The sequence below is a fragment of the Sorex fumeus genome, unplaced genomic scaffold (genome assembly GCF_029834395.1).
Source record: "Sorex fumeus unplaced genomic scaffold, SorFum_2.1 ptg000042l, whole genome shotgun sequence".
NCBI lineage: Eukaryota > Metazoa > Chordata > Mammalia > Eulipotyphla > Soricidae > Sorex > Sorex fumeus.
Genome location: NW_026606099.1, coordinates 6,999,513 through 7,022,596, shown reverse-complemented (window position 1 = coordinate 7,022,596; position 23,084 = coordinate 6,999,513). Strand labels below are relative to the sequence as shown.

The 23,084-nt window shown below is 42.9% G+C and overlaps 1 protein-coding gene across 3 annotated transcripts in view; it reads left to right on the top strand.

Annotated features, from left to right (window-relative positions):
* The window catches only part of TFCP2 (transcription factor CP2), a 46,770-nt gene extending 26,080 nt beyond the window's left edge, over nt 1-20,690 (top strand). For 2 of the 3 annotated variants that reach the window (XM_056120220.1, XM_056120222.1), the window contains 10 exons: nt 597-749; nt 5,151-5,261; nt 6,532-6,620; nt 9,977-10,025; nt 10,412-10,505; nt 12,536-12,626; nt 14,037-14,143; nt 14,761-14,903; nt 18,549-18,600; nt 19,290-20,690. In XM_056120220.1, coding sequence (XP_055976195.1) covers nt 597-749; nt 5,151-5,261; nt 6,532-6,620; nt 9,977-10,025; nt 10,412-10,505; nt 12,536-12,626; nt 14,037-14,143; nt 14,761-14,903; nt 18,549-18,600; nt 19,290-19,327 — 927 coding nt within the window. In that variant the 3' untranslated portion in view covers nt 19,328-20,690. The remainder of the gene's footprint in view (nt 1-596; nt 750-5,150; nt 5,262-6,531; nt 6,621-9,976; nt 10,026-10,411; nt 10,506-12,535; nt 12,627-14,036; nt 14,144-14,760; nt 14,904-18,548; nt 18,601-19,289) is intronic. The other variant, XM_056120221.1, reaches the window with a different exon arrangement.
* Nucleotides 20,691-23,084: the final 2,394 nt, after the last annotated feature.

The following is a 23,084-nucleotide window of genomic DNA, read 5'->3' as shown; positions in this document are numbered from 1 at the left end:
ATGGTTTTTTTTGAGTCTTTTAGTAATACTTCTTTGGAGTTGGTAAGCTTTTTAGGGCTTAGAGAAGGTAATAACTGAGATAGTATTCCACTATTAAGAGTTAGTATTACTAAAGTAATAACTGAGATTAGCATTCCACTATTAAGATTCATCAAGATTTTTAGACTTTATGCCATAGCCCAAACTTATACATAATAGCAAGAATCAGATTTTTTTTGCTATTATCTGTAAGTTCTCTATTTTCTATTTTCCCGACATGAATGATGCCTCCTTTTTCTAAGTTTCTTTCAAGTCCAGGAAACGTTTACTAATAGAAATCATGGCTCTTTTATGTTAAATCTGTGCATTCTCTGAAGCAGTTAACAAATTTAGTTTGTCATAGCACCTATATTAGCATTAGGTCTGTACATTTATTTTGTTTGCATTTATAAATTGTTTAAGTTCTCCTCGTTCCTTTTGTTAGTGTGTAAGTTCTTAGAGATCAAAAGCACGACAATTTTTGTATTTATGGTGCTTTTAAGTAGTTGTCCAATAAACATTGCTGACTGGTTTGGTTCACCAATAGTCCTGAACCCTAGGTGTTGTGTTCTTTTCAGGTGCACTGTATCAGCACAGAGTTCACCATGAGAAAACACGGTGGAGAAAAGGGGGTGCCGTTCCGAGTACAGATTGATACCTTCAAGGAGAATGAGAATGGAGAATATACTGAGCACTTGCACTCAGCCAGCTGCCAGATCAAAGTCTTCAAGGTATCTCTGGGCAGAACTTTGCTGAGACTGGGACTTTTTTTCCACATCTTTGAATTTAATTTAATTTAATTTAATTTTTTTTTTTGAGGGGCGGTGGCGCACACCCGGTGATGCACAAGGGTTACTCCTGGCTCATGCACTCAGGCATTATTCCTGGCGGTGCTCAGGGGACCATATGGGATGCTGGGAATTGAACCTGGGTCGGCCACGTGCAAGGCAAACACCTACCCGCTGTGCTATCGCTCCAGCCCCTCATCTTTGAATTTTACCATTAGTTAACAGATCAGAAGGTTAACTTGCCTTCTTTCTTGTTTTTTTTTTTTTTTATTGAAAAAAACTAAGAAAAGTTCATCTACAACCATTAAAATAATTACTGAGATGCCTGGTAAAGAAATTTAACCAGGATAGGAAAAGAGAAACAGGGCAGGTTGACCACATGCAAGGCAAGTGCCTTACCCGTTATAATATCATTCCTGCCTGTAACAAGGTTTTTTTTTTTTTCCTTTTTGGGCCACACCCGGCGATGCACAGGCGTTACTCCTGGCTCATGCACTCAGGAATTACTCCTGGCAGTGCTCGGGGGACCCTATGGGATGCTGGGAATCGAACATCGAACTTGGGTCGGCCATGTGCAAGGCAAATGCCCCACCCGCTGTGCTATCGCTCCAGCTCCTGTAACAAGTTCTTTTTAAAAGCTCATAAAAATAATGAAAAATTGACTTTTAAATATATTCATACTTGATCTTTCCTTATTTTGGTCTTTTGTTTTTGCCACATGCACACATAAATTCTCACTGCAGAAGTTTTATCAATATAAAAATAATTCAAAGTAACAGACTGACCCAGGTTTGATCCCCAGCATCCCCTATGGTCCCCAAACCTACCATGAACGCAGAACTAGGAATACTTACCTAGTTGTATCCCCCAAACAAAAACTAAGCAAAAAATCAAAGCATGACTACAAAATGTCCCTTTATTACTTTTTTCGTTGTTGTCTTTTGGCAATGATAACCTTTATTTGTGAAGAAAAATAGTGGAAAGCCTTCCAATTTTTGTTTTGTTTTTATCTAATTTTCAAAGAATTTCATTCAAGGCCAAGGTATATGGGTTAGGCTGTTTGCATTGCACTGTATCTTGTCCCCTAAGCATCGTCAGGAGTGACCCCTGAGCACAGAGCCAGGAGTAAGCCCTGAGCACTGCTGGGTATGGCCCAGTAACCAAAAAAATCAAAAAAATTGTAATGAAAAAATGCTTCTCAAATAAATGACTTCAGTTCTGCTTTGGAGGGAGCGTTTGGGGATAGAAACGGGAAGGTCTAATGGTGGTGGGATTGGTGTTTGAATATTAAATGTAATCAATTATTGTGAACAACTTTATAACAGTAAAATTTTGAAAAATAATGATACCTTCCTTGAAAGTGTGTGGTCAGGCATTCAAACCGCAGTGCTGCCACATGCAGCAGTTGTGATGCTGGCAACTTTGCTGCATGTAATCTCTGGTTCTGTGTGATTTCCAACTGCACCAAAGCTGGATGTGTGGAAGTGCCCCCCCACCCCCCAAATACTTCTCAGACCATAACAATTAAATTGTAAACCAGTAACAAATTTTTCCAAATACTTAGAAATTAAACAATACGTTCCTGTTCCAAAAGAGGGAAGGAAATTTCCCAAGGACGGAATTAGAAAATATTTTGAAGTTTTGAATAAGTAATTTAGAGAGAAATTTACAATATTAATGCTTATATTAAAAAAGAATGATTGGTTCGTGCCCAATTGAATCAGCTAATAAGTGGCTGAATAAATAGCAGTACTCCTACATTAAAAAAAAAATAAAGAACGATCAGGTACTAGGGCAATAATACAGAGGCACTTACCTAGCACGCAGCCAACCTGGGTTTGATCTCCAGCACTCCTGAGCCCACCAGGAGTGCTGCCTGAGTACAGAGCCAGGACTAGGTCCTGAGCACTGCCAAGTGTGGCCCCCAAGCAAAAAACAAAACGAAACCTAGGAAATTAAACTGCACGTAGGCAGAAAAAAAGTGAAATAGACTGTTTGATTGCAGAGTCACCAAGTAATTGTTGCTTTGATGTTGTTGTTTTGTTCTGGGGCCACACGCTGCCGGTGCTATTGCTGTGGAGAATGGGTTTCAGCATGGTGTCCACCAGCCATGCTAGCCTCTGCCCTGCTATCCAGAAGATTGTGAGAGATTGTCAAGAGAGTGCCTGCCAGCGACTCCACCCCTATTTATACCTTTAGTTTTTCATCTTCCTTTCCAGTATTGTAGGAGTGGGATCATGGGATTGGATCCTGATTGGGTGCAATCTTCCCTCCATATATCCCAGGGTAATGTTCAGAAGCTTAAAGTTCTCCTGATTTCTTCCCTTTGGTGGGGTTTCTTTTTAGTGAGGTCTATCTGCCTCAGATCTGCTCTTCTTTTGCCCTTTGCTGTGACAGGCTTTTGGATTGTTTCTTGGTGATTTTTTTTTTTTTTTTTTTTTTTTTTTGTGGGTAAGGATTGTATTCAGAACTTCGCACATATGTTGGTCTGGTGACCATATGGTTTCAGGGATCGCACCTAAGATTCCTGAATATGAAGCCTGTGTTTCAGCCCTCTGAGCAGTGCCCCCAATTTAAACTCTTCCTTATTCCTAAACTTTTCCTGAAATAACTACCGTTTGGTATGTATTGTTCTAGTCATCTTCTGGGCTTTTACATGTATATAAGTATACGTGTATTTTATTCCCTTTGAAAGCATAGGATTATACCACATGTAATTTTTTGTGTGTGTTTGAGTTCAGAAGTGATTTTATTTCACGATCACGATCATCCTGTTGTTTGTCGATTGCCTCGAGCAGGCCCCAGTAACGTCTACTTCGTCCTAGCCCTGAGATTTTAAAAAGTGCCAAATTCAAGGCTCTTTCAGGGTTAGGAGAATGAGATCCATCATTGTTACTGGTATTTGGCATGTTGGGTATGTCACGGGGAGTTTGCCACAGACTCTGCTGTGTGGGCAGGCTACATTTGGTAGCCTGCCAGGTTTTCCAAAGTAAGATTTTATTTAAAAGAATGAAAAAAGGGAAAAGTACAGGAAGGCTTCTGGAGTATGGGAGGAGTTTCCTAAGAATTTTCTTACTGTTTTTGGGCATACCTGGCGGTGTTCAGGGTTACTCCTGGCTCTGCACTCAAGGATCACTCCTAGTGGGTTCAGGGGACCCTCTGGGGGAATGAGGATTGAACCAAGTCGCTGATTTACCCACTATCCTATGTCTCTGGCCTCGCAATGTGGCTTTTGTTAGAAGCTTACTTGCTTTTGTTTTGGGGCCATTCCCATCAGTATTCAGGGGCTACTCCTGGCTCAGTGCTTGAGGGTAGCTTCCAGGGTTCTTGTACAGCACACGCTCAGCCCTTTAAGCTATCGCGCCAACAATATTTATTTATTTTTGGTTTTGGCCTATACCCATATGTGCTCAGGGCTAGATTCGTCCTCTTTGCTCAGGGATCACTTCTGGCCTGGCTTAGGGGACTCTTGAGAGTACCAGGGATCAAACCCAGGTTGGCCACATGCAAAGGCAAGCACTGTGCCCACCAAACCCTTTGGCGTCTCTAACCCTAAATGTTTTTTGAAAATTTAGGCGTTACTAAAATACTGTTAATGATAGGGTTTCATGTATAATATTAAAAATTTAATAAATTGTACTGAAGCTGATGCTCTGCTGGGGGTCTCACCCTGCAGCTACATCCCTAGCTCCAATCAAGTTGTCCAGGGCCTTTTTCTTGCTCTCTTCCGTCAGCTCTGTGCTGTAGAGAGTGATCTTTTTTGTATCAGTAGCTGAATAGATCCCCTCTCTTTTTCTGTTCCATCAAGCATTTAGGTTTTCTATTTTCAGGCATATAAGGATGATAATGCATATTATATGTTCATAAGCATATTTTTTTATTTTAGGGCCCTAGTCCCAGCTGTGCTCAGGGCTTGCTTCTGGCTCTAAATTCAGGGATCACTTCTGGTGGTCCTTGGGGGACTATATGTGGTGCTAGGGATTGAACCAGGTTAGTTGCGTGCAGGTATTCTACTCTTGTTGCTCTGCCCCAGAAAATTTACATCGTTGTATATTTTGTTTCATATGTGACTGTTTTAGAAATAATATTGTTGGGTCAAGAATTAAATCTTTGAGTTCAGTGTGTTTTGAGGTTTTTTGTTTTTTTGGGGGCCACACCCAGTGATGCTTAGGGGTTACTCTAGGCTCTGCACTCAGAAATTACTCCTGGCAGTCCTCTGAGGACCATATAGGATGCCAGGGATTGAACCCTGGTGGGCTGCATGCAAGGTGAGAATCCTACCTGTTGTACTATCAGTCCAGCCCTGAATACTTGAGTTTAAAACAAAATGATTTCTCGTTTCAGCCTAAAGGTGCAGACAGAAAACAAAAAACAGACAGAGAGAAAATGGAGAAACGAACACCTCACGAAAAGGAGAAATACCAGCCTTCATATGAGACGACTATTCTCACAGAGGTAAAAGGGTTCCTTTTGGTGGCAGTTTCAGTCAGTGGGCAGTGCTCGGGGGACCGTATGGGATGCTGGGAATCGAACCCGGGTCGACCGTGTGCCAGGCAAACGCCCCACCCACTGTGCTATCACTCTAGCCCCATTGGTTTTTATTCTTAAAAGAAAAGTCTGAGGCTGGAGATGGCTCCCACCTGCCTTACAAACGTGAGGCCTAGAGATTGATGCCTGGTGCCACTCGCATGACCAAGTGTTGTCTCTGCATCTTTGTGGTTTGGGACCTCCCCCCAGCATTACAGCTAAAAATATGTGAGCACTGCTACCCGCTGGGTGATCCCCAGTGAGCACATATATGAACATCACAGCCTGGATGGCGCACACTGCAGCCACCCTCGTGAGCACCATAACCGAACATGTCATCGCAGTGCCATAGATGGGGGGGAAGGAGGACAGAAGATCCAGCCATTTCGTAAAATACACATATTTCAGCTCATTCAGTTGTACTCACAACTCTGTCTGACAGTCATACCATTTTTAAAAAACTTTTTGTTTTTTGGACTACACCTGAGCAGTGCTCAGGGCTTATTCCTGGCTCTGTGGTGTTTAGGGATCACTCCTGCCGGGGGCCCTAAGGGGTGCCAGGGATAGAACACAGGTCGAGCATGTACAGTGCAGTCATCTTTCCTGCTGTACTGTCTCCCCGTACGTACTGTACTGGCTATACTATTTCTTGGCCCCCTATATCTCATTCTGTTTATTTTTTTTCCTTTTTGGGTCACACCCGGCGATGCACAGGAGTTACTCCTGGTTCATGCACTCAGGAATTACTCCTGGCGGTGCTCGGGGGACCATATGGGATGATGGGAATCGAACCTACGTCGGCTGCATGCAAGGCAGACGCCCTACCTGCTGTGCTATTGCTCCAGCCCCTCCCATATCTCATTCTGAACAGCAGAAACATAAATATTTCAGTTTGGTCAAAACTTACTTGCCCTGAGTCCATTCCTTTCAGTTTTGATGTCCTCGGAGCAATAACGTTTACTAATCAAGGGAACTGTCAGTGTGACCCAAATGACAGGGAAGATGCCTCATCTGTGAAAGGCCCCAGTTCAGTGTCCAGTTCCGCATGTTTCCTGAACCACTCATGTAGCCCTTCCTCAGTAGCTCGTGTCCCCCCCCCCCGAAAATGACTATTTAGTTGCCCTATTCAAGGGCCAGTATCTTGGTGAACCCTGGACTCTGAATTCTTTTCCCTGTTTAAGTTCTTCTTTGCTTTTAGTGTTCTCCGTGGCCTGAGATCACGTATGTCAATAATTCCCCCTCACCTGGCTTCAGCAGTTCCCACAGCAGCTTTTCTCTCGGGGAAGGGTAAGTCTGGGAAGCATGTTTATCCTAAATAAGTATTCTTTCATGATCTTTCCATCAATAAGTTCTTTCCAAATGGTTGCATGCTGTGCTATGGTTAGTCTTCGAGGGATTAATGTATCTGCCGAGGTTTGTGTTATCTTGAAGAGACTGAGAGATTCTCTTCTTTTATCACCCCATTTAAAGAGAGCACTTACGGTCAGTCTTTGGCGATGGGGTACTTGTGTCCCCCTTGTTACTGCTCTTTGTCCTTTAACTTCCTGATGGTACTTTAATTGGAGTGGTCATCTAGAATTGAACCTCAGTTAAATGTACACTAAGGTGTATCTTATTACTTTTAAAGAATGACCCAAACACCTGATAATATGAATCTTGGGGAAGAAAGTTGAAGATAATAATGAACTTTTGGAATCTTCCATGGGATGCATTTCTTCTCTCCTATCCTTTTCCTATCAAAAGATAATCGAAAGTTCTTAGATTTCTACTTCCAGTTAAAATAAGTTATCTTATAATCTTAGCATTTGACATATATTTCACAAAGGCCTTTGAAATTTGAATATTTACACTATTAAATGTGTATGTTATTTGATGTTTGTTTTCCAATTTATATAGGCTGTATATTCAACCTACTTCTAAAAGTATTTAAAATTGCTTAAGTAAATTAAATTACTTAATTGTTACCTTCAAAATGTAACAATGAAGAATGAAAGTAGTAGCACCATCCTCCCATTATTCATGGATTTGCTCCACCGGACACCAATTATGTCTCCATTGTGAGACTTGTGTTACTGTTTTTAGCATACTCTGCGGAGCTTGCCAGGCTCTGGCGGGATACTCTCGGTAGCTTGCTAGGCTCTCCGAGAGGGGTGGAGGAATTGAACTTAGATTGGCCGCGTGCAAGGCAAATGCCCTACAAACGCCCTACCCTCTGTACTATCGCTCCAGGACTGGGAAATAACTGGGAACTGGAGCACAGGCTTTGCATGAGGGACCACCAGGTTTGATTCCTGCATTGGGTCCTGAGCCAGGAGTAGGGCCCTGAGCACTGCCAGGTGGGGCTCCCTGCAAAAACACAAAACAAAAACCAGAAATTATAGATGAAATAACTGGGGTCCTGAGATAACTAATAAATCTGAGTACTTAATGTACTTAATTTCAATTTTTCAAATATTGCCAAAAGAATAGTTTTTTCTCTTTATTTGTGGGTTTTTTTTTTTTTTTTTTGGGGGGATGCCATACCCAGTGGTGCTCAGAGCTACTCTTGGCTCTGTGCTCAAGAGTCTGTCTGTGTGGTGCTAGGGGTTCAACCTGAGACTTCTCCATCCATGTTCTGCATTCCAGTCACTTTAGCCACCTCTCTGGCTCCAGAAAAAAAGATTTTTTGCTTTTTTGAAAGCAAACTATTTTATTGTCTGTGTATTTATGCATTTAGAGGCACTTCTAATTATGCCTGGATTTTTTTTTCTCTTTTAGTGAAGCAGAATAGTTTTCACTGAAAGAACAGTGTGAGGGGAGAGGAAAAAAAATTAGCACTTTAGAAAAAGCCCAAACAAGATATATGTTTAAACGTGTTAATTTTGGGGCTGGAGCAATAGCACAGCAGGTAGGGCATTTGCCTTGCACGCAGCTGACCCAGGTTTGATTCCCGGCATCCCACATGGTCCCCTGAGCACCGCCAGGGGTAATTCCTGAGTGCAGAGCCAGGAGGAACCCCTGTGCATCGCCGGGCGGGATCCCAAAAAATAAAAAGAAATAAATGAATAAATAAATAAAAGTGTTAATTTTGGGTCAGAGAGATGATACGGCAGGTAGGCACTTGCCTTGCATGCAGTTGACCCAGGTTCAATTCTCTGCACCCCATGTGGTTCCCCCAAGTTTAGCCAGGAGTGATCCCTGACCACAGAGCCTGGCATAAGACCTGAGTATCACTGGATGTGCCCCAAAAAACAAACAAGTGTTAATTTTTACCTTTGTCATTATTTTATTAGTAGGCTCAAAGCGTTTTTCTCCCATAAAGAAGGAAGCATGGCGCTGGGGCCAGAGAGCTAGTCAGAGGATTGGAACATACACTGTACGTGCTGGTCGCTCTGGTCTGAAGTGGCCCCTATTGGGTGTGGCCCCCAAACAAAAAACAAGACAAAACAAACAAAGGGAAGCCTTATGGAAGGAGAGCAATATATAGAGCAAAAGGAAGTTTTACAGAAACCAAGGGTGATCAGTTAGACAGCACTGCTTGGTTGGAGTACTACCTGCCCTAGAGGCCCCCCAGCACTGCCAGGTGTAGCCCTGGTGTGTGTCTGGCCCTTTGGAGCTGGGCCCAACTGGTGCTGAGTTGCAGAGCTTTAAACTGACCTGCACAGCTGCATTACTGCAGGGAGTAGTCCCAGGCCCCTGAACTCTGGTGGCCCACCCTCCCAGAGTGATCGATTGTGAGGAGGGAGAGTTAGCTAGAAGCGCCGGAGAGCTTTCTAGCCCCCTAGTTTCTGACATTGCATGGCCCCTTGTGCCTCTGGTCCAAGCAGGACTGCCAGGCCTCAAACTAACTCCAAAAATAATAATAATTATATTATCACTGTGTAAGTATACAACCACGTTGTACATCGAAAATTTCCTTTCAGTTTTTTTCCCTGTATGTGTTTACATATATATATTTCTATTCTTGTTTAATGTTCATTAATTTTTTATACTGAGATTTTTACTTTACATTCTAATAAATTAGTCCTTTTAGGGGGTGGGGAAGGTTTGGGGCCCATACCTGGCCATTTTCAGGGACTGCTTCTGGGGGACCAGGCAGAGCTGGGGATTAAACTGTGGTTGGTTAACCTCTGTACTATTTCTCTAGCTCACTAATACATCTCTTATGTTAAATATTCTCGGTGCCATAATTTAATCATCCCAATTTACTGAAATGCTAAGATTCCCCCCCCCCCCCCACACACACCAAATTTCCAATAATAAAAAAAGTGTAGGAACCAGGGTGATAACTCAAAGGGCAAGAGCACATGTTTTACATGTGGGAGGCCTTTGTTCAGATACCAGCACCACCTGATTCCCCAAGCACCACTGGGAGTAGCCTCTGAGCACTGTGCCAGGAGTAGCCCCTCAGTATCTGCGTGTGCCCCCACCCCAGAAAAACCCAGAAAAAACATTGGATGAACATAGTTTCGTTTCCCTCTCCCAATAAAGTCTTTACATCGAATGAACAGATAATAGACGTATGGGACTCTGTATAGGAATATTATGTGAGACATAGATTCCTCTACATCACTGGCTTGTGAAGTGTTATGAACATGAAGTCTGCAATGGTGAACCCTAGTGTATGCCATGGACTCATCCTTTCGTTTTAAATGTTCCTCTAGAAATGGTTCACCAAGCCACCAGCCAGAGCCGCCCCCACCAGTCACAGATGTAAGTCTACAGTGAAATATCAGTTATTTGCAATGTTTAATAGTTTGATGACTGCCGTTCTTTAAAAAATGCTCAGGTTTTCGAGAATGTTATGTATTAATTCATGTTGAGTTTTGACTTTCTACTCAATACTAAGCTAAGGGCTTGAGAGAGGAGCCTTGCATTTTAGTTAGGAGCTTAGAGTCTAGTGGGGCCGATAAGGCTTGGCTAGCATCCCTGGGCGTTCTTGCGTGGTTGGATAGAACGCTGCAGAGTGGTGTAACAATGTCCAGTGGAAGGCTGTTGTCTGTCTGAGTGTGGATCCGTTTGGCTGTGTGTTACCTAATGATGCAAGAGATGAATGTTGATTTAGTTGTCAAAAAAAAAATTTGCTTTGTCTCTTCTAGAATCTCTTGCCAACAACCACACCTCAGGAAGCTCAGCAGTGGCTACATCGAAACCGTTTTTCCACTTTCACAAGGCTATTCACAAACTTCTCAGGTTCAGTTTGCTTGTCCTTTTGGAATATTCCTTTCTATTTTAGGGTCTCTTTGTAATCATGGATATATGTGTGTGTGCATGTGGCGTCTGCGGTCTCAGGGTTGTCTTCTGGCTCTGAAACTTTGTTTGTTTGTTATTTGGGCCACACTCAGTAGTACTTGGGGCTTATTCCTGGCTCTGCTCAGGGATCACTCCTGGTGGGGCTTGGGGCACTGCGTGCAGCCCCAGGGATGGAATCAGGGTTAGTCACATGCAGGGCAAACGCCTTGCCTCTGAACCGTCTCTCCAGCCCCTGAAATGGTCTCTCCAGCATTTTTTTTTTTTTTGACCAAATGAGTTTCATAGAACCCATCAGACTTCCTTAACAGCCACAGCTGCTATGCAGTACATTCGAAGAATGACCCTTAGGTCAGGGGAGATGGTTCAGAGACCTAGGGCGTAGGCTTTGTGTGTGAAAACCCTGGTTTTGAGTTCTGGCAACACATGGTCCGCGAGCACCTGGCCAGAAATGGCCTCTTAAGCAGCACTGGCTGTGACCCCCTCACCCCCCGGAAAAAAGACCTTAGTTTGAAACACTTTGGGGAGGTCACATCTAGCCATGTTCAGAGCTGTTTCTATTAGTGCTCAAGCAGTCGTGCAGTGCCAGGGATTGAACCTGGAGATCCAGAATGCAAAGCAGCCATTTCTCTGCTCTTATACTACAGGGTTTTTTTATTGGGGAGGAGGGTGATGTTTGCGTCACACCCAGGCTGTGCTCAGGGGCTGCTCCTGGCTTAGTTCTCAAGGGTCCCCCCTTAGGGAAGGAACCCAGGCTTCCCACATACAAAGCATGTTCTCTAACTCTTTGAGCTGTCTCCCTGGCCCATAAAACACTTTTTTTAGGGGTGGGGGGAATTGGGAGCTCAGCACCTGGCATGCTCAGGAGGTGCTCCTGGTTCTGCACTGGGGGATGCGGGGGGGGGGGGGGGGGGTTGTCTCTCCTGGTAGTACTCAGGGAAAGCTCGGTGCTAGGGATTGAGCCCAAACCTCCTGTGTAGTACAGAGGACAAGCTCAGACAATTGAGCTGTCTTTTAGGCCCCATACAACAGCTTTAAAAATGTATCCTTCAGGACCAGAGGGTAGTACAGTGAGTAGGGCGTTTGCCTTGCATGTGGCCGACCTAGGTTCAATCCCTGGCATCTGATATGGTCATCCAGGCACCCACCAACAGTGGCTCCTGAGTAGCAGAGTCAGGAGAAGCCCCTGAGCATTGCTGGGTGTGACCCTGAAGACCCCCCCCCAAAAAAAAAAGAAAAGAAATGTCCTCTATATAATATTTTAGCAAGGGACATGCCAGTAGTCTCAGAATTTTCATTTGTTATTACTGCTCTATATTCTGTTTGCACATTTGTCTGATTTGGCGTTATGCATGTATCTCGTCAAAAAATATCCACATTAATAAAATTCCCTCTAAGTAGATAAATAGTTGTGAGACAAGAGACTTAGGAGTACAAAGTGAGGTATGTGGAGGGGGGTCTGCAGCCAGGGATACGTAAGTTGGATGTGAAGGGTGAAGAGTCTGTGAGTCAAACAGTGGGAGGAAGGCTGAACAACTTGCTCATTACACTTGATCCATTTGTTAAAAGTATAGTGTTAGCAAAAAAAAAAGGGGGGGGCTGGAGAGATAGCACAGCGGGGAGGGCGTTTGCCTTGCACGCGGCCGACCAGGGTTCGATTCCCAGCATCCCATATGGTCCCCCTGAGCACCTCCAGGAGTGATTCCTGAGTGCAGAGCCAGGAGTAACCCCTGTGCATAGCCAGGTGTGACCCAAAAAGCAAAAAAAAAAAAAGTATAGTGTTAACCAGGAAGTTGAATTGGGTGAGAATTGAGGTGGGAGAGGAAGGTAGGAAAGCGTCTTAAATACTATGAAAAAGGTTATGACTGTATTATTTGGCAATGAGGTGCCCCTATAGCAGAGCCCTTTTAAAGAATCATTAACAAAGATTTGAATCTTTGCTTTTGATACCTGTTTTGTTATATTCATTCTAGGAGCAGATTTACTGAAACTAACTCGAGATGATGTGATCCAGATTTGTGGTCCAGCGGATGGAATCAGGCTCTTTAATGCATTAAAAGGCCGGTATGTAATTAGTCTTAAAATCTCAGTGAAGTTGGATTTCAGTGGATTTGGATTCAGGGTCTCTTTATCGTATTCTTTGTACCATTAAATATATCTTATCAAAACAGTTTTTACTGCCTCTCAGCTAGGTATCAAAAAAGCGAGGATGGACAAAAGCTTTTCCTATGGAATTCCCTATGATTACCCATTTTTGATTTCTAGATAGTGTTTTGTTTGTTTTTTTGTTTTTTTGTGCCACACCTGGCAGTGCTGGGGCAGGGGAGGAGGAGGGGTTCCTCCTAGCTCTGCACTCAGGAATCACTCCTGGCGGTGCTCAGGAGACCATCTGGGATGCCGGGAATTAACTGGGATTGGCCCTGTGCAAGACCAGTGCCCTTCCAACTGAACTATCACTCCAGCCCCTCCAGGTAGGTTTGACATTCAAAATACATATTGTCCTTAATGAATCAGGTACTGTTGTAGGCCCAGATTGTCTATTGATGAGCAAAACAGTGTATAAAACATAAATCTTCTCCTGGAACAAATGCAACAAAGCGAGTAATAAAAGCCAAAAGATTCTCTTTGTTAATGTTATTGAAAATGAATTCTGTTGTAATGTATTACCAGTACATTAAATTTTATAATCTTTTTTATAGTTTATAAGACCCTCTCCCACCTTCCTTTCCACCTTAGTTCTCACCCAATTCTCGCTGTTTTTTGTCTTTGAAGAAAAACAAATAAATGGAAATAAGATTGTGGTTGATGAATGCCCAGAGTATGATCATGGGGAAAAGAGATTGAATCTTTCATCTTTTCATGTATTATTTAAAGGGAGTGTAGAAAGAGGAGTGGAAAGATGGTCAGTTGAAGATGTTCTCTTGAATACTGTTCTCTGAGAAATAAGAACAGAGGGCTTAGGTTACTCAGGAGAATAAAATGAAGAAAATAAGATTCTCTAGTTCTTTATATTTAACATTTTCAAGTAAAACACTTATCCATTGAACAGTAGTTCACACATTATGAATACTTCTAACCTTTACACTGTAAAGTTGCCACATGTAAATTAGTGAATCAAGTCCAAATCAATTAGTGAATTCAAATCAATTAGTGAATATACTGAAGAATGCGTCCCCCACGCCTAAGGACCGTTGACTGGTTTCTGGTAAGAATGAGTGTCTCAGATTTTCAGATCTGATTTTTCAAGAAAAGCTGAATTTGTGAGGATCACACCCTGCCTTCTGTTGGAATTTGTTCAGTTGAAAACATCACCACCCCAGTGGAGACCAGGAAGGCCTAGCAAGTGGGCTGCATGGGTCGCGGGCTACCGCTTTTCAAGCCCTGCTCTGTAGTATTAGATCAGACCCCTAGATTCTGCCTTAATGTTTGCTTGCCATGGAAAGTGTAAGGTTAGTGGTCTCTTTTCCTCCCCAGGATGGTGCGCCCGAGGCTGACCATATACGTTTGTCAGGAGTCCTTGCAGTTGAGGGAGCAGCAGCAACAGAAGCATGAGGATGGAGACTCAAATGGTACTTTCTTCGGTAGGTTGTTCTGGAGAGGACAGATACGGAGGTGCAGAGATGGCCTATCTTTCGTTACGGGAATTAATCAAGCAGCAGATGGGGGCATTGGCTAGAAGTCATGATAATTACTAGAATGGTTTGCAACAGACTCATCCTTTCCAAATACTCATCCTTCCACGTGCTTTATTTCTAACTGGTAACTAATATCTCTTCTTTGCAGTAGGTCTTATCATCTCCACCAGATAGATGAGGGAAACTAGGCCCAGGGATGCTTTGTCACTTGCACCAGGTCACACAGCTGGCAGGTGGCTGGATGAGGATTGGAATTCAGGCGATCTGACTCTGAGTCCTTCAGAAAAGTGGGCATTATGTGGCTAGGCGAAAGAACAGTGGGTGGGACACTTGTCTTGCACGTGAATGACCCGGGTTCCATCTCCGACCTCCCATATGGTCCCCGCGCCCTGCCAAAAGGGATCCCTGGACACAGAACCAAGAGTAAGCTCTGAGCACTGCCAGTTGTTGCCCTAAAACCAAACAAAACAAAAAGGGGAAAAAAAAAAAGAAAACGGGCATTCCTAGAAATGGACGCAGAGCAGGGGACGTGGAACTGACTGTCGATTCTCTTCCTTTTGCAGTGTACCATGCCATCTATCTCGAAGAACTGACTGCTGTTGAACTGACAGAAAAAATTGCTCAGCTCTTCAGTATTTCCCCTCGTCAGATCAGCCAGATCTACAAGCAGGGGCCGACAGGGATCCACGTGCTCATTAGTGATGAGGTATATTCTCAGTGCAACTAAGTCACCGGCTGAGGTTTCATCAGGGCATGACTAGGCGCAGCTCCACGGGGGTGACTCCTCTGCTTTTTTTTTTTCTTCCTAAAGCAGTCTTCCCACTATTGCTCCGGCCCTTTCGTGCTCTGTTCTCTGCACCACAGATTTTTGCTTGTTTGCTTCTAAGATGCTGTTGATTTGTTTTTATTTTTGAACCACATCTAGTGGTGCTCAGGCGCTTCTACTCTATGGTCAGTGCTGGGCTCAGGGGACCTTGAGCTACTGGGAATTGAACCTCCGCCTCCTACTTGGCAAACATGCCCTCATCCCTTTGAGCTATCTCTTCAACCCCTTTTTTCGGACCCATCCTGGGACCGGGGGATGGCCTGGTGGTTTAGAGAGCTTGCTTAAGACTTCAAGCTTGGATTGAAGGATTAAGAATTCAGGGCCTGGAGAGATAAAACAGGGCTTAAGATGCTTGCCTTGTACACAACTGACCCCAGTTTGGTCTCTGGCACTGTAGATAATTCCCTGAGCATTGCCAGGATGTCCTCTCTGACCACAGAGCCAGGAGTAAGCCCTTAGTGCTGCCCTCCCGACCTGCAAGGAAAAAATAACTCAGTCCCAGGGGCCGGAGAGATTGTACAAGGGTTAAGGCATTTGCTTCGTATGTGGCCCAGTTTGCTCCCCAGCACTGCATCTGATCCCCTGAGCATCGCTAGGGATCACTCCTGAACACAGAGCCAGGAGTAGCCCCTGAGCATTGCTGGTTTTGGCCCCCCCCAAACAAAAAAACGAATGCAGTCTCTAGTGCCACTGCACACACCAGTATGATCCTGGCAGCTCTGCTGTCTGGGATTCCTGGAACTGCAAGTAATTTCCACCTGTACTAAAGCACCAGCTGGAGTGTGACAAGCAAACTAAAGAGTGGTACAGTTCTGGCAAGCACTGTGACCTGGAAGTATGCCCTTGGCAAGCATGCGTGGGAGCAACCTGGTGATCCCCAGCACACACTGTGACCAGAATGTGTGTGAGCACCACAGCAAAACGCGATGACCTCTGGCAGATACTACAACCAAGAGCGGTACAGCGTCACAGCCGATGTATGGCCCCTAGTGATGACCACAGCTAAAGGCTACATGTGCAAAAAAACGTGTATCTCCCTAAAACATGGGGGGTGGGAGGGTATCTGGAAGGTTCCTCATATATTCAAAATACATGATCCAGGCCCTCATATATGCAAAATATCTGATCTACCACTAAGCCACGTATTGGCCTTTGTACTTTCTTTTCCCCTTTCTGGATCATACCCAGTAATGCTCAGGGGTTACTCCTGGCCCAGCACTCAGGAAATAACTCCTGCTGGTGCTTGGGGGACCATATGGGATGCTGAGGACAGGGGTCAAACCGGCTGCATGCAAGGCAAGCTCCCTACCTGCTGTACGATTGCTCTGACCCCCTTTTCTACATTTTTTATTCATTTAAAGTTCTTGGTTTTGTTTTCATTGTCCCTTTAACCCAGGTTGTGCACATGCTTGATTGAATTAGCACATTTTGGTTCTGGTGCTTGCTAGGAGGTCACGTTCTTTCAGCTGCAGTGGCCACACACTTGTTTCCTAGGGTCATACTCTTTAGTTTTACTGCTTACACACGTTGTGGTTGTTGTACCTGCTGAGAGTTGCACACTTTTTAGCTTCTGGTAGTCACATATGAGTTCCTGGGAGTTTCATTCCTGGTTGTGGAACCTTTTAGTTGTGGTGTAGTTGGAAGCTGCTGGCGACACTGGGGGTCACAGAGAGCAGAGCTGCCAGGTGCCATTAGGTCTGAATTTACCCTTTCACAGCTGCAAAGCAGTCAGTTTGAGCCATTATGCCATCTCTCAACCCCATTAAAGTTTTTTGTTTTGAGATCAGGGAGATTGCTCGAATGGTTAAGTGTGCCCACCAAGTACTGCGTACCATTGTCACCTAACACCTTCTGGAAACCCCTGTGGCCCCCAGACTGCTGGATCTCTGCAGTATTCCATTGCTGAGCACAGAATAGTTAGGCCTGAACTGTTAGACTGATTATTGCAAGAAAAGACCCTGAGCACCCCAGTGTTGCTATCTGTGGTCCCTATACAGTATTTTTTTGTTTGCAGAAAGTCATTTCTGGGAGCGTTATATGAAAATGAAATTGTCAGGTGCTGCGGAGACAGCTCACCGGACTGGAGCATGTGCTTTGCATATGGGATTGGGTGTAGTGTGTAGTGTTTTGATAGGCAATTATTAAATATTAGCGATACGTATTAGAAATGTATTCATTCATGAAGTTCTCTAGTCTCACCTCTGCACATAGTTCACTCATCTGCAGGCAAATGCCGCGTATTGATGGCTAGGGAAAAAAAGAGACTTAAGCATTGCCTCCTTGCTGTTTTTTTCCTCTCTTAGATATAAGGTCTGTGGGATCCAGCTACCATAAATGGATGGAAATGGATTGAGTTTTGTCATAACAGCATCACTGGACTTTTTTTTTTTTTTTTTTTCTTTTTGGATCACACCCGGCGATGCTCAGGGGTTACTCCTGGCTCATTCACTCAGGAATTGCTCCTGGCGGTGCTCGGGGGACCATATGGGATGCTGGGGATCGAACCTGTATTGGCCATGTTGGCTGCATGCAAGGCAAACGCCTTGCCCGCTGTGGTATCGCTCCAGCCCCCACTGGACTTTTTTTTAAACTTATGAGTTATGTGCAAAATTACAGTGGTGTTACAAAAATACTTTTATTAGAAAATCATCTATCATTTGATAATTTGTGATTAGATCACTCTTCAGTTCTTATGAAGGAATTAGAAACCATCTGACTCATGTAACAGTTTGTTACCGAGTCATCATTGTTTCACATTTGCAGTTATACTGAGGCATCCTGGATGCTTCCAGCCACCCTAGAGAGTTACATATTGCTAAGATTCCAGGGTGAAATCCATGTTTTATTTTATACAATGGGGAACGGGAGTTTGAGAAGGAAAAAGTGGAAAAAGGAACCTGAAGAGGTCCACAAACTGCAGACGATTTAAATGCAGAAGGCAGTTATTTCATTTGATCCTATCAGAGTTGATGTACCCCTTGGGATTTCTTGGGGCTAGCCTGAAAAATGCATACTATGCTATTCTTTTTTTTTTTCTTAGATTTGACTGAAATTATTTGAACTTTAATAGCAAAGGAGGCCAGTATGCTTTCATTTGAGCAGGGCGTAAATTTTGTTTTTTAATTGAGTTACCTTGAGATACACAGTTACAAAAGCTGTGCATGATTGGGTTCCAGTGATACAATGTTCCAACAGCTTTTCCTCTACCAATGTACATTTCCCACCACCAAAGACCCCAATTTCCCTCCTGCCACCAACCCCATGCCCACCTCCAGCCTGCTTCTAGGGAACAAATATGATAACTTCTCAGTATCTGTATTCAAAACCATAAACGCCCAAAAGGAGAGAGAGAGAGAAGAAAAATGCATACTATACATACTATATTTTTAATGTCACTGTTATAGACTGCTTACTTTTTAAGACTGAAAAACCAAACAGAAGAAAATAAGATTAAAGTCAGTTGGTCAAAAGAAGTACGACAAACCAAAGCTTTTCATTACCAGCAAATTTTCTTCATTTTTTCAGATGATACAGAACTTTCAGGAAGAAGCCTGTTTTATTCTGGACACAATGAAAGGTAATAAAAAGGACAGTTGCCTCCTTCGGGCATTTAGATGCTATTTTTCACACTTTTTTAAGAGTATGGGGAAATTATTATTATTTATATGTAGTAGAGAAAGTGACATAATCAGAGACCTTTTTGGTATGAATTGGCTTCTTAATATATCGGAGTATACTCTGCAATTTTTTTTCACTTTCCATGGAAGAATGAGGAAATTGAGATGCATTGTTTTATAATGCATAGTTTTTATTGCTATACATATTTGATGATTGTTAATAAACAGTACCCTTTGTCCTGCTTTTATTTTCCTTCTCAATAAAGCCTTACTGGATTAGAGAGATACACAACAGGCTGAGTTCATGCTTTGTATATAAAGTAAAGTAAAGGCCCTCCCGTTGATCATCGATTTGCTCGAGCGGGCCCAGTAACGTCTCCATTGGAGACTTTGTTGTTACTGTGTTTGGCATATCGAATACGTCACGGGGAGCTTGCCAGGCTCTGGGGCCCAAATTTATGTCCTCTGAGTTCAGAGCTGGGCGCAGTACCCGAGCACTGCCAGTGCAGCCCCAAAGCCAAACAGAACAAAACGAGAAACCCAAATCATAAAATCTGACCATTTTCCCCCTACTGTTTTCAAGGTAACTAAAGGTGATTCTCTCTCTCTCTTTCTCTCTCTCTCTCTCTCTCTCTGTCTCTCTCTACAGCAGAAACCAATGATAGCTATCATATCATACTGAAGTAGGTGTGGGACATTCCAGCCTCAGACTGTTGCTTCCTTCACCTTTTGGAAACGTCCCTTGAAGGGGCTCAGAAGTAGAGACTTGAAGGTCTGCAGGAACCTGACTCATCTGATTGTGTGTGGGGAGTCGAGATGTTGGCGACAGAGTCCAACCATCTGTGTGGATGCAGCCCGGGGCACACACAGGTCACTGCCCAACTGGCATGTCAGCAGCTGTTTCTTAGTTAAAATTACTGGACCCTGACATTGAAAATCTTTAGAAACACCGCATTATTTAGGGTGTATGTAGGACATAATGATGAGAGTTGTGTGGTGTTTAATGGAAAGACGTTACATTTTTTTTTGTGATATAGAGCCATATGTTTTTTTCTAATATAAAAGTGAATATCTATATTCCTAAGACTAGATCCTCCATATCTTTTGCATCAACAATACTGGCATTTTGCCATAATTGGGCCCTGAAAATTCCTTCAAAGAAGAGAAATACAGTTTTTTTTTTATTTCCCTTTAGCTTTATGACTAATTGTAATTTTAGCTAACATTTATTGAGCATTTTCTTGTACCAGGCAGTGTGAAAAATCTTTCAGTGGATTATCTTATTTTAATCCTTGTAATAATTCTGTATGTAGTAGATAATAATAATCCCACTTGAAGATGAGGAAATGGAGACACACGATGGCTCCGTGGCTTGTTGACAGGCAGATGGGAAGTGAAGCTGAAATCCAAACCCAGGTACCTGGTACTGGTCAAGTGCTGCCCTGTCTTGCCAGCCTCGGCTCTTAACGGTGAATCAGATGTAACACTGAGAAATCAGTGTTACACTGAGAAATCAGCCACTGAAGAGGGACAAACCACCCCCAAATTATGACAGATAAATCAGGGCCTACCAAAAATGAACCCACAGCTCCTTGTTAAGTATCAACACTTACCAGATTTATAGAATTTTTAAGGTGGTGAAAAACTAGGGATTATCTATAGTGCCCTAAATTCACTCTAATTGAATGACCGCTCAGACTATGAATGAAATGTCCTCTCCCTTCTCCACGTTTCTGTCTGCCTTTTCTCTTGATATTGAAGTTCTTTTACTCGTACAGTGTTCTCTTTTATAACCTTTGCAAGAAATTCATTCCGAGCCCATTCACTCTTCTGACATTGGGTATTTGTGTGTAAAACTTTTTTTTTTTCCACATGTAAAGTTGTATCCAGAAATCCCTTTACATGTTATGTTGAAGTGAAAAAAAGGATAAATGTTCAAGATTCTGTATTGAGTTTGGACCTGTGTGTATGTGTGTTTTAATGCATTTGATAACGTTTTAAATGTTTTTATACAGAGGTTTTTGTTCATTAAAATAAACCTGCAACATGGCCTGATTTCTTTTGGTTTGAAGGAAATGGAAAACTTTTACACTGGAAAATTGAATCTTGGTATTTAAAACTTACATCTGGGCAACTTGACATGTTAGGCCAAAATAGCTTTTAAAAAAGCAAATGATTGAATAAGTAGCAGTACTCCTACATAAATAAATAAATAAATAGCAAATGATTAACATATCCCAGTTTGCAGGGTACATATCTAGCTATATTGCGTGTCTAGGGTTGATTTCTGTGCTTCAGAGAAGTTTGTTCTCTTAAAAGCCTGATCCTGTCTTCTCACACCTCCCACTCCATCTCCAAACAAGACAAAACACAAAACAAGAAGACAGTTTCTCAAGACTTTGTGAAGTAAAGTCCATATGAGGGCACAGATATTTTGGTTTCCGGATGTTAGGGACAGTTATACATGGAATATCCTCTGATGGTTATCCAGGGACTGGATAGATAGTCCAGATTTGGTTAAGTCTATACTGTGAGCAAATGGAAAAAGGCTTGACATAATAGATCTAACCAGTTCTGATGAAGGAGTGTTTTGAAAACTTTGTCTGTCCTCTTGCATTCCAAGAAAGTCTCTTGAATATGGTTGATATAGAAATTCCATCGTTAAGGATTCAGTGAAGCCTTATGCAGGGACGGGAGAGATAGTACAGTGGGTAAGGTGCTTGCCTTGCACGTGGCAGACTCCGGTTCGGTCCACAGTACTCTGTGGTTTTCTGAACCCACCTTGGAGTGATCCCTGAGCACAGGGCCAAGAATAAGCCCCGAAGACCATAAGGTGTAGCTCAAAAAACCCAAAAAGCTTTATTCAGCTTTCAAAGTTATACAGATTTGGAGTTTCAATATTTGAAGTTAGGTGTTGCTTCATTATTATTTATTCATTTATTTTTCTGGTATACCAGGCAGCCAGGGGTTGCTCTCAGTTTGTAGAGGACCATCGTGCAGTGCAGGGGATTGAATGCTTGGCTCCTGTGCTCTGGCCCTCTGAGCTATCTCCCTGACTCTCACTTGTAGTTTTGTCCGTGCCCAATTTGTAGCAATTCAAAGAATTGAAGATGAGCCATTTTTTCATTTCGCTAAATCATGAGTTTGTATGCTTGGCCATAGATGGTTCTGTAGGAATTGGATCTGTTAGGGTCTCTATTGGTTTTTTTTTTTTTTTCGGGGGGAGGGTGGCACATGGCAATGCTCAGGGGTGATTCCTGGCTTTGCTGAGAAATCACTCCTGGCAGTATTCTAGGCACCATATGGGATGTGGGGGATCAAGCTTAGGTTGACCGGGTGCAAGGCTAGTATCTTCGCCTCTGTATTACCTCTCTGGCCCTCCATTGGTCTGTCCTGAGAACTCTAATCTCAACAGGAATGGCACAAATGCTCCACCTAGCTGCATCATTCATATGCTGATTCATACAGAATAATCCCACGTCATTCTGTTTCTCCTAAAAATACTTTAGGATTAAGCTTTTATTCAAATTCTTAGACTGAAAAAGCATTACTACTACTGCAAAGTGAAATGAGGTGGAAATGATGTCATGTATGAGGTTGATCGGTACCTGTTTTTTTTCTGATTCAGTGATACTTTATTTCTTCTTGCTTTTTTTGTGGGCATGGGACAGGGGCCTGACTATGCTCAGGGGTTATTCTCGACTCTGCATTCAGGAACCACTTCTGCTGGTTACCTGGGTGACCATATGGTATGCTGGGGATTGAATTTAGGTTGACCACATGCAGTGCCCTACCCGCTGTTATCTGTCTAACCTCATCTCCTTGCATTTTTCTTTAATTGATCTTGTCATTTATTTTTATCCTTAAACTTCCAATTATTTCCAGATCACCCTTTTTTTTTTTTATCTCAATCCTTCCTCCACTTTGCCATTCAGGTTTCCTCTTATTCATTATGTATTCCCCTGTTATTCATGTGAATAAGTCTATTCACATGACCATGCAAAATTGCAACCAAATCCATCATTTGTACTCTTATTCAGAAATTAAAGGTGTACATGAATTAAAATTTCAAATTGGATTAATGTCAATTAGAAAGGAACTTGCTATTTAAAAAAAATACTAGTTACTATATTTTTGCACTGTTTTGCATTATATGGGATTTGGAAAATGAGTAATAACATGATGGAAGTTTAAATATTCATTTTACATAAGAGGTGGTATTCCTCATTCACTGCAAATTTTTTTGTCTCCTGACTCCCAGTGTCTTTTTTTTTTTCTTTTTCTGGGTCACACCTGGTGATGCACAGGGGTTATTCCTGGCGGTGCTCAGGGGACCATATGGGATGCTGGGAATCGAACCTGGGTCAGCCGCATGCAAGGCAAATGCCCTACCCACTGTGCTATCTCTCCAGCCCCTAATGTCTTATTTTTCATTAAGGATTTA